The sequence below is a fragment of the Carcharodon carcharias genome, chromosome 5 (assembly GCF_017639515.1).
Source record: "Carcharodon carcharias isolate sCarCar2 chromosome 5, sCarCar2.pri, whole genome shotgun sequence".
In the NCBI taxonomy this organism is placed as follows: Eukaryota; Metazoa; Chordata; class Chondrichthyes; order Lamniformes; family Lamnidae; genus Carcharodon; species Carcharodon carcharias.
Window position 1 is genome coordinate 173,329,820 of NC_054471.1, and position 12,162 is coordinate 173,341,981.

The 12,162-nt window shown below is 41.0% G+C and overlaps 1 protein-coding gene across 1 annotated transcript in view; it reads left to right on the forward strand.

Annotated features, from left to right (window-relative positions):
• Positions 1-12,162, forward strand: part of greb1 (growth regulating estrogen receptor binding 1) — a 342,458-nt gene that overhangs the window by 196,888 nt on the left and 133,408 nt on the right. Inside the window, exons 9-12 of the mRNA XM_041187420.1 lie at positions 1,793-1,975; positions 2,705-2,851; positions 4,762-4,902; positions 9,076-9,201. Of these exons, the coding sequence (XP_041043354.1) occupies positions 1,793-1,975; positions 2,705-2,851; positions 4,762-4,902; positions 9,076-9,201 (597 nt within the window). The remainder of the gene's footprint in view (positions 1-1,792; positions 1,976-2,704; positions 2,852-4,761; positions 4,903-9,075; positions 9,202-12,162) is intronic.

A 12,162-nucleotide genomic window follows, 5' to 3' on the forward strand; every position in this document is an offset into this window, starting at 1 on the left:
CACACAGGAGAGGGAGTTATGGTTCAGTCGTATAGAGCCTTGGCCAGTCCCCACTGGGAGTGTGACGTTCAATTTTGGGCATTGCACCTCAGGAAGCATATGTTGACATCTGAGGAGGAGATGCATATATTCATCAGAAAGGCCCTTGGGCTAAGTGGGTTGCATAAAGTTGGCTTATATTCCTTTGAGTGTAGAAGATTGAGGGTGATCTGATTGAAGTGTTTAGAATATTAAAATAGATTTGATAGGGTTGATGCGAAGAGACTGTTCCCTCTGGTGGGGGAATCTAGGGCATGCAGCTGGATTTTCCGACCTTGACACTGGCGGGACCAGAAATTCTCGCCCAAAGTCAACGGACTTTTGGCTGCTGTCCAAATTTTTCGGTCACACCTCTGCTGATTCCCGCTGCTGGCGGGACCGGAAAATCCTGACCACCATCTTAAAATTAAAGCTAGGCCATTCAGGAGTAAAATAAGAAAGCACTTTATTCACATGAAAGGCTAAGAAATTTAGAACTCTCCTCCAAAAGGCTACGAATGCTGGGACAATTGGAACTTTCATGATTGAGGTAGATAGTAACATTCTGAACAAGCTATGTTACAAAAAGAGTTGCAAACTATAGATTCTCTTCCTAGAGCAGCCCCGCTTATGATCTTAAGGTGGAAGGAGGGCCACTAATAAAACAGTTTAAAATGGTTTGGGTTCGAGCCATTAGCATGAAGGACTCTTGCACCAATGTTCTGAGACAACTTCCATCGCATGAAGGAGTACTGCTTGGTTTTGGAGCAAGCTGACAAAAACTGAAGATGAACATATGTCGCAATGTTGACTGCTACACACTTATCTATATTGGATCTGAGGATAGAGTGCATATGTATCATTTGAGACACCATCCACGCTAATTATCATTGAGTCCCACAGTCATGAGTTCAGGCATGGATCTATTTCCACTAGTCTGCTCATGACTGATATAAAATGAGTACAACAGGGAAATATGCCTGCTTTGGAGAATCTTTTCAAGCTAGTGAGGTATTTGAACATTGAAGGTTATTTTCTGACAGCAAGCTTGTCTGTGCATGAAACATCTTGCATGCTTTTTCTCTATATTTTTGACTTTTTCTTGAAGCCTTCCATTTGCAAGACACACTTTCCTGTAATCTAGGAGTGACTGTTGTGTTAAATATTGCAGTCAACCAAGGTAGGAGGTTGAGAACTCTTTTAAATTTAAATGAATATACATTTGGATGAAGACTTTTGAAGAATCATTGTCCACTGGGAGAGGACCTTAACTAGTATACATAGTGTCATCCTGCGAGTCTGTCACCATAGTGCTCATTGTGTAATTGAATTGCTCTTTCTCCCAGCTGTATCAGGCCATTATGGATTATGTACTTTTATTTTCCATTGTAGATTTTATCTAGATCTTGAAGGCATCAGGTCTGTGTTTCATGAGAAAATACAGTTTCTATTTATCAACAGTAATCTGGTAGCATAAATCCAATTGTAAAAATATTATATTAAATGTGTAATTTGTTTTTCAAGAAGAACTGAAGGACTTGAAGAATCTATCTTAAATTTACCTGTCACTTAGAAATAGGGACCATTAAGGTGGTAGATCATCATGGTGTTATTTCACCTCTGCTACCTGGATTTCAATGCAGCCAAGACTGAGGAGGTGAAAGACTCTGACCAATTTCACACACTGTGAAATGAGCTTGAGTATTTTTATTTAAGAAGGTTGAACGACAAATCTTTATTTCTGTTAAGTGCATTTATCCTCAATGTTTTGTAGGTTTCTCTGGCAATTGTGTCGGCTGTGGAGAAAATGGATTTCGTTACTTCACAGAGTTTTCCAATCACATCAACCTGAAACTGATCACCCAGCCCAAGAAACAAAAGCACCTGAAGTGTTATCTGATTAAGAATGCACAGGGCAGTCTTACTAAAGGACCCTTAATCTGTTGGAAGGGCACAGGTGAGAGCTGGATTGTGAAGTTTGTAAAAAAACAAAAAAATCCAGAACAAGATAGGTAAGTGCAGCAAGAAATCTTATCAACCAGGTTCTGTTGAAAACAAATTGGCACAAATCAGTGCTAAGGAAAGACTGATTTCTGTTGATTCTGGGGACTTGTGCTGAAAAGTTGCCATTATCAACAATGTTTAACACTCCTTTTATGTTTCCAAAAAGTAAGGAGCAAAGTGCTGAACCCCACTCAAATCCCTCAATATTAAATTCACATACCTATGTTCAAATTCATCCATGACTTCGCCCGTCCCTATCTTTGTGGCCTCCTCCAGTTCTATGTACAAAAATTCTGCATTCCTCCTATTCTGGCCTCTTGCACATGTTCACTTGGTTGCTCCTCCTTTGGCGACCTTGCTTTCAGCTGTCAAGACTAAGCTGGGAGTTCCCTCCCTAAATCCTCCACCTCTCTCTTTTTTAAGATACTCCTTAAAAAACCTACCTTTTTGACTAACCTGTCCTAATTTCACTTTCTTTGGCCTGTTGTCAATTTTTGTTTGGTTATGATTTTGTAAAGCATCTTGGAATGCTTCCCTACACTACAGCCTCTATCTAAATGCAAGTTGTTGCTGTTGTTGTTATGCTAATGCAATCTCCGAGAGATCTCGAGCGTAGCTTCTTTGGAAGATTGAAGAATTCAAACTGGCTGCATTGGTGAAAATTCCGCTTTTGTTTTAACAGAGGGCAGGACACAGCAGTCATCCTCGAGTTCCACCTCTAGCATTCCCTCACAACCACCTGAGAGTCCAGCCTCATCCACTACAGTAGCATCAGCAGAGAGCATTGCTGGAACTATTCAGAATGCATTAATTGGATTTCAGCAAGCAGGTGCTCTAGTCTGTCTTTAACGTTGATCAGAGTTTTTTTCAATAGGTCTCCATTTTTCTAATTTAAATCTGAAAATTTATAAGCACCAATTAGAGGGACCAGGGGTGGTGTAATAAAACTTTGGCAGGAGCACAAAAGGGGCAGTAGTGGATCAGTTGTCCTTTATATTCCTGCCTGAGTTTGCATTCTGTTGAAGTCAATGAAGAGGAAAATACAACGAGAGCTGGTGATGGTATTGGAGACAGTCAATTTGCTAATATTTCTTTTGTGACTCTGCCAGAATTGAATTTCATGGTATCTCTGAATTTCACGGTACCTCCACTTAATATGCTATTTATAATTAGACCTGCCTGAATAGCAAACATGAAGCAGTTAGTGGTGATTTTATGTCTCCACATTCTTGATGTGGAGTTTTCCCTGCCAAGAATTTTGGCACACACCCATCCCTCCCCCTCTCCCCAATTTTCTTTCCAAATTCCTGCAGCTGAGGCTCCACAAATTCATATGGCTACCCTCATATCAGCTTATGCCGTTGAGTCCAATGCTTTCTGTTTATACGATGGTTCTCTCAGGTTTAGCAGTATGTAAGAATTCGCATTTTTTGTGTTTTTAGAGCTGTGATTTATGTTTTTGTTTGGGGGATTAATTAAGATAGATTACAGACAAATATGAAGGTGTTTTGTGTCTATGCAGGTGGCTTTATTTGGGATGCAAAATTGGGAAATCAGAATAGCTAGAGAACAGCGGCCAAGAAAAGAAGACTTTGATAGACTGGATATTACTAATTCTGCAGATCTTTGGGATTGGAAGGCAATAGTATTATTGGGGTGGATCTGCTTATATGGATATCATGACTAATGTGGCTCACAGGGGAGCTAACTTGTCTCTGAATCAGAAGGTGGTCAGTTCAAATCGCACTGGGACACTTTAGTACAAAACTCTACGTTAGCACAAAGTACAGCACTAAGGGAGTGCTATGTTGTTGGAGTAATCTTTTGGATGAATTGTTAATGCAAGAACCCATCTGCTCTCTCAGTTGAAGATAAAAGATCCCACGACATTATTTTGAAGAAGAGGAAGGGAGTCCAGGTCAATATTTATCCCTTAATCAATATCACTTTAAAAAAAAAAAAATTCTGGTCATTCACACTTTGCTGTATGTGGTAGCTTACTCTGTGGAAATTGGCTGCAGTGCTTTCTACATTTACAACAGTGACTGTACTTCAAAAGTACTTCATTGGCTATAAAGCACTTTGGGCTGTCTTTAGATTGGGAAATGTTCTGTATAAGAACAAATCTTTCTTCCTTACTAATGTTTTGATTCTATTAGATTGGAAACTTTTGGTACCATTTTTGTGTTGCATTTTTAATTAGATATCACCATGCAGTCTGCTATATTGTAAAGAATTATGTTTAAAAAGTATTTTTTTATATTGAATGGACTTTTAGGAGGATCTATTTTGGAAGATCTCCTATAGTTTTAAAAAAAAGGCAGAATAGTGGAGAGTTTGTCTGTATCTGGATAGCATTTTGTTATTGCTTTGGAAGATTTATATGTATCTTATTGGAATTGGTGACAAAGTGGAAGGTTAGTGTTCTCGTCCTGTATTCCCCAAGAGAAAGAGGAAGGGAAGCATCCCCAATTCTGGTGGCAATCTTCCCAGCAACAAGAAGATAGTATGCATGTAAAGGAGAGTCCACATACCTCAGTGCCTTCTATGTTTGTTTGAGAATTGTTTCCTCATTTGCTTACTGAGTATTAACATTTTATTCTGCACTTCAAGTTTATTAATTTTGAAAAATGAGAACAATTTTATTAAGAATGTGATGCCTCCTTTTTTACCTATCTGCTAAAAATCTGTTTTTTTTCTTAACAGCATAGCCTTGACCAGACTTTTTTTTGATTATAGGAGCAACAGCAGATCAGGCTCTTTCGCGAGCTATTACAGGAGTTTCTGCAACTCATAACACCAGAGATTCATCCAGGCACCAAAACCCATTGAAGGCCAACAGCTTATCCTGTCAGAATATGTCAAGGCCTTCAGTGATAGGTACAGCAATTGCATGTCTGTTTTTATAGTTTGAACTGTGGCTCAGTTGGTAACTCAGTTCGTGTTAGAGGCACATCCCTCAAATGCGATAACTGAGGCCATGTCTGCTGTCTCAGGTGAATATAAAAGAGCCCATGGCACTATTTCAAAGAAGAATAGAGGAGTTATCCCTGTGTCTTGGCTGATATTTAATTATCACTCAATCAACATCCCTAAAGAAACAGATTATCTGCTCATTATCACATTGCTGTTTGCGGGAGTTTACTGGATGCCAATTTGCTGCCATATTTTCTACATTTTGTTATGACCCCAACTGATACCACTGGACAAGCCTGATCCTAGGGTGCAACTGAACTTGATAGATCCTAACTTTTAATTTTTGTTTAGGTGTGTGGAGAGTGGCTACTGAACAGAGTCACAGGAGTCAGCTAATGAACTTTTAACAAAAGAATAAAACACTTATTTAACAAGAAAAGACAAACTATTTTACAATACTCCTTCACCCACAACTATAGCTTTACAGATGTATACGGATTTGTAAGGATAACACAAGTTACAAAAACTATCTTACACTCCAATGTTCACAATAAGTACATAGTCCACGTAAACCATTTGGTGACCTGTGGTCAGGCACACCACGCACTGAAACAAAGTGATAGATGCCGCTCCAAACAGATAATATGAATCTCTCATCAGCTCCCTCCAGAGGCTTGTCACATAGTGAACCAACCAGTCTCACTGAACTCCGTCTTTCACACAAGGGTTTCCAATCTCCACTGTTCAAGAACTTGCTTTGGAATCTTCCCCCAGACAGAAACTTTCTCTCAGACGCCTTCTGCAAGGGTCCATCTCCAGGGTTTTAAACTCTGCTTCCGATGTTCCACTCCCCTAGGTCACCACATATGTTCAAGCTTCCTTCCATGCACTCTCTCACTTACTCAGCCGTACCAACAGTACACAACTGCTTCACATGCCCACAGTAAAGAGTTACAGACCTTCAATTATCTCTTTGGACATTTTGACTTGTCTCAAACCATTTTTGCTTTAAATCTGCTTCCTGCAGCTTTTTTCTTTAAGCTTGAAGCCTTCCTCTGCTCCTCACTTTTAACTTCCAGGTTCCTGTCCTTCCTTTGTCTCAAAGGTCTTCTTGGGACTTTCCCCTGTTTCTGTCTCACTTCTTGGCCTTGGGACCTTTCTTCTTTAGCGTGGGACTTGCTATCTGCACCTTTTCATGTTCTGCCTGTTCTGGCACCTTCTTCCAACTGAACTCAAACTGCTGCTTTTTTTTTGTGTGTGTGTCTTCCTTTGGACCTTATTGCTAGGCAACACCACAGTTTTTTCTGCTCATGTTTACTTTAACTTCTCTTAGAGTTGTAAAACTCATTAGAAATGCAGGTATACAAATAGAGCTTTAGACCTGCTGTCTACACTCAAATTAAACTAGATCCCAGGTTTCACCTTTTAACCCACAAATAGAAAAAAATATAAATTAAATTTAAAGATATAACTTATCCCTAACACACCCAAATACACATATAATTTACTTAAACTACCTCTATTTCCTAACAAATTCAACAGTAATGATATTTCAAAAATACTTAATTGGCTGTAAAGCATTTTGTGCATCTGAGGTCAGGATGGTGCTATACAAATGAAAGTCCTTCTATTTTTTTTCTTTCTGTTGTAATGTCAATCATTATTCACAGTTCATTTTAGTTAATAGATTCATTCTCACTGACTTAATGACTCCAGAATGCAGTCGTAAATTTTGCTGCATACATTCCTTTGTGTTAGTGACAGCAGTAGGTTGTATCTTTCTTTGCTTACCTCATTGTCATGGTTTTTGAAAATGCCTTTTGACTTTCAATTGTCATTCATTTGGAAACATAGAAATTTAAACTGACCTCATCAATACTGAACTGATTTCTGCATCCTGGCTTATAAAAACATAAGAAATAGGAGCATGTGTAGACCATACAATCCCTTGAGCCTATTCTGTCATTCAGTATGATTATGGCTATTCGTCTGCCTTAAATCCACTTTCCCACCACCACCTGCACCCCTTGATTCCCTGAGATCAAAAATCTGACTATCCCAGCCACAAATATATTAATAATCCACAATCCCCTGGGGTAGGAAATTCCAGAGATTCACAGCTCTTTGAGTGTAGAAATTACTCCTTACCTCATTCCTAAACGATTGGACCCATACCCTGGGTCTCGGATATGTCCAGGTAACTCCATCTTCAGTGATACAGCCAGCGATGAGGGTATAGCCTGTGTGACCTTCCTGCCCCTTGCCCCTCTCCTCTGCCCTCCTCATTCTTAGGGTTGTTATTTTCCTGTGAAGGATGTTGTTTCCTGTCGTCACTGGACCCTAAATCTGAGAGTCACATTGCCATTGCCAGCTGTTGCCTTCCTTGTGCTTAGGTGGCCACCCAGTTGTGCCTGGAAGCCTTGCCTCCTCCTGTTATATGCTCCTGCAATGCCAGGAGGCTGACTACTCCCTCACCATCTGAGCATGCAGTTAATACCCATCCTGCAATCTGCGCATATCCGATGGTACCTGTGTGCCTGTTACGACTGCAGCCAATGTTATACACTGAGCGAGCCAAATCCCAGAAGGCCACTTGTCTTACTGATCCTAACTTTTTTCTTTATATCTTGAAAACGAGGAGAAAACTACTAATCCCAAAAGCATAGAACTCCAGTAACTCTTTTTTAGGATTTTAAAATTAAAATATTTATAAACAAGAAACAACAAAAACTTAAGCACACAAGGTTAAAGTTACACGGATAAAACAGTCTTACAAAACAATCCCCAAAAAACCCACTGGGTCAAAACACACAATTAAACTACTTGGCAACAGCTCTCTTTTTGATTTTTAACCATAAGATCCAGTAATATTACTCAAGACAAAACTGGTGCTACTTTAATAAAAGTATACCACATGACTTCTCACTCTCTTCCACTCTGCTGTGCAAATCCCAGGAAGAAAGATTCGGAAGCAGACTGCTTTCTGAAAACAAAGACTTTTCTCACTTAAAACTGGATGGCTGCTTCAAATTCACAATTTTTCTCATCACAGTGCTGGTCCCAGGTAATCTCCCCCACACTGCCAACAACAACCCAATTAAACATCTTTCCTTAATTATCCTTTTCCCTTTTGATCTTAGACTCCATTGTTCTAAGCACCTCGTTGAGCTCAATCTTTCCAAAATATAAAAATCTTTCATGTCAACTCATTGCCTCCACTTTCGGGTACAATTAAATTTAATAAACTCTACCCATAAACTCTGCTTCCTCATCCCAATCTTATTTTGCTAGCCACTGTGGAAAGGTTGAATCTACACTGGCATATAAAGCCTTGTTCAAAGCTAACAATTTTTTGCTGCCAAATGTGAACTTTACCTTTTTAAGATCTTGAACGGCCTGCGCCTGCTTTTTCCAGAGTTCCTCAAGGACTGGTATTGTGTGCAATCCCCTCGCCCTGCCCCCATGCCCTTGTTCTTTGGTGGGGTCCCTGCACCAGTCCCAATATTTGTGGGGAGATCACGGAGTAGTGAATTATGAAAGATCATGGGAGATCACACTGGTAGAAACTGGCGAACATTGTCCTTGCTAGATGACTACTTCTCTGGAAAGTCTACCCAATTGTTTGTGATAAGGCACAATCATAAAACTGGAGCTAGGCCAATTAGGAGTGAAATCAGGAAGCACTTTCTCTCTCACACAAGCTAGTAACAGTCTGGAACTCCTTGTCCCCAAAAGGTTGTAGATGCTAGGTCAATTGAAAATTTGAATACTGAGATTGATAGATTTTTGTTAAGAAAGGGTATCAAGGGAGATGGATCAACAGCAGCTAAATGAAATTAAGGTACAGATTAGCTCGAGCTAGTTAAATGGCAGAACAGGCTCGATAGACTGAATGGCTTATTCCTGTTCTGAGTTAAGCAGAATTTCTGTATTTGTGCCCATTTCAAAGCTTTGCAATAAAATTCAATGCATAGTGGAATGAATCCAAGTTCATGCTTAAAACTAACTGGTTTTAATTTAAAAAGGTACTTATTTTGATTGTTGGTAACAACTTTAAAGATATGCGAGCTAAAATTCTAGACATTGTATGTGCATGCAATTATCATAATTACTGATACCTTTTGTGCTCTTGAACAGGCAACTTAGCTAATTCAGGTCCTCCAAAGAAACGGCACAGGGGTTGGTCACCAGATGCATCATCAGCAATAGAAATGGGCTCTATTCAGAGCAACCCACTGGCTCAAAATTCAGGAAGCAAAACTGGTAAGATGTATTACTAACATTCTCACTATCCAGTTTCTGTTTTTCTTATTTCCAGTTCTTTTTCCTACACCGTTGACTATTAATTTGTTTATTGTACAGCTATCTGGTATACATGAAATTTATTTACACCCTTTTTAGAAGTTTATAGGTGCATTAAGTCCCCATTTTACATTGCCTTGTTTTAAGTTGTTTCACTTTAACACCAGTCATTTAATGGGTTCTATCCTCTCATTTACCATTGCAAGTTTTGTCTTAAAGTTTTTTCATGTTGGTCTGACGTAGGGCCATGTAACCTGATCAGAGCCATTTTGGCCACTCCCTAACCCTTTGTCTCACTGTCAACCCCTTGCAGCCCCCCTCACTTGCTAGCCCACCCTCATGCTGTTTACCCTCCAGGCTTGTAGCCTCTGCTGCTCCTTGACCCTCCTCTTGCTGAGCCTTCCTCTTGCTGATCCTTCCACACCCCAACTCTCTCCCACTTGCCAATTCCCCCTCCTCAACGCCTTGCTGTGAGTGAGCAGCGAGAGGTAGGAGAAGCAGCTTTGACTTCAAATCAAAGGATTCAGAAGGGGGGGGTGGTGTAAATCTAGTCCGTATTTTAATGGGAAAGTCTGATTCACTTAGAGTTGTTTCAATTAAGGTTGCATTTTTCAGGAATGCAACTACCAATGTTAAGTGAGGATATACTGTATCTAATTGAGTATTCTTATTCTGGTGAGGTATTTGGGTTCACAGGGTAGGGTTTGGGGTGGAAATTGAGTGTTTGGGCTGTGTGTTCCAATCTGTGTGGATTATGTTTCACCCCCTCCTTCTCCAAATGCAAAATTGCCACTGGTCTTTCTATCCTCACTCTTTACAAATGGTTGTGCGTATAATTGTGTCACTTATAAGTTGGCTAATTTCATAATCTGTTCAAATGTACTTGCATCAAAATTTCTCATTGTGTATTACAATGTTGGACTCAGATTTTAGGCATCCGTGATGAGTTTTTAAGCGTTTCCATTTCTTGTATATAAATGATCAACGGCTCAAACATGATAGACCGGTCCCACGAAGGACATGATTAGTGTGCTATTTTTAAGTCTTGAGACAGTGATAAAATAAATTTCAACTAACATGGAGGGAAAAGAACACCATATAATAGTTTTATGTCATCAGTGACAATGAAAAGGAAAGAAACCAGACTGAGCACTCAGCATCGACCTAGGCACCAGAAAAGACAATGACAAACTCAGCCCTGTCAACCCTGCAAAGTCCTCCTTACTAACGTCTGGAGGCTAGTGCCAAAATTGGGAGAGCTTGTCTCACAGACTAGTCAAGTAACAGCCTGACGCAGTCATCCTCACAGAATCATATCTTACAGATCGTGTCCCAGACACCACCATCACCGTCCCTGGGTATGTCCTGTGCCACCGGCAGGACAGACCCAGCAGAGGTGGCAGCACAGTCATATACAGTCAGGAGGGTGTTGCATTGGGAATCCTCAATTTCAACTCAGGACCCCATGAAGTCTCATGGCATCAGGTCAAACATGGGGAAGGAAACCTCCTGCTGATTACCACGCACGACCCTCCCTCAGCTGATGAATCAGTGCTCCTCCATGTTGAATATCACCTTGGAGGAAGCATTGAGGGTGGCAAGGGTACAGAATGTACTCTGGATGGGGGACTTCAGTGTCCATCACTAAGAGTGGCTCAGCAGCACTACTGCTGACCAAGGTGGCTGAGTTCTAAAGGACATAGCTGCTAGACTGGGTCTGTGGCAAGAGGGAAAAACATATTTGACCTGATCCTCACCAACCTGCTTGCCGCAGATGCACCTGTCCATGACAGTATTGGTAGGATTGACCACTGCACAGTCATTGTGGAGACAATCGTGTTGTTTGGCACTACCACCATGCTAAATGGGAAAGATTTTGAACAGATCTAGCAACTCAAGACTGGGTATCCATGAGGCACTGTGGGCCATCAGCGGCAGCAGAATTGTACTTGAATACAATCTGTACCCTCATGGTCTGGCATATCCCCCACTCCACCATTACCATCAAGCCAGGGGATCAACCCTGGTTCAATGAAGAGTGCAGGAGGGCATGCCAGGAACAGCACAAGGCATACCTAAAAATGAGGTGTCAACTTGGTGAAGCTACAACACAGGACTACTTGCGTGCCAAACAGCATAAGCAGCAAGTGATAGACAGAGCTAAGCGATCCTACAATCAACGGATTAGATCTAAGCCCTGCAGTCCTGCCTCATCCAGCCATGAATGGTGGTGGACAATTAAACAATTCATTGGAGGAGGAGGCTCCACAAATATCCCCATCCTCAATGATGGAGGAGCCCAGCACGCCAGTGCAAGAGATAAGGCTGAAGCATTTGCAACAATCTTAAGCCAGAAGTGCCAAGTGGATGATCCATTTTGGCCTCCTCTGGAGGTCTCCAGCATCACAGATGCCAGTTTTCAGCCAATTCAATTCACTCTATGTGATATCAAGAAAAGGCTGAAGGCACTGGATAGTTCAAAGACTATGGCCCCTGACAATATTCTGGCAATAGTACTGAAGACTTGTGCTCCAGAACTTGCTGCACCCCTAGCCAAGTTGTTCCAGTACAGCTACAACACAGGCATCTACTCGGTTATGTGGAAAATTGCCCAGGTATGTCCTGTACACAAAAGCAGGACAAATCCAATCTGGCCAATTACCACCCCATCAGTCTACTCTTGATCATCAGTAAAGTAATGGATGGGGTTGTTAACAGTGCTATCAAGTGGCATTTGCTTAGCAATAACCTGCTCACTGATGCCCAGTTTAGGTTCCGCCAGAGCCACTCAGGTCCTGACCTCATTACAGCCTTGGTTCAAACGTGGACAAAAGAGCTGAACTCCCAAGATGAGGTGACATCAAGGCCTCATTTGACCGAGTGTGGCATCAAGGAGCCCTAGCAAAATGAGTCAATGGGAAT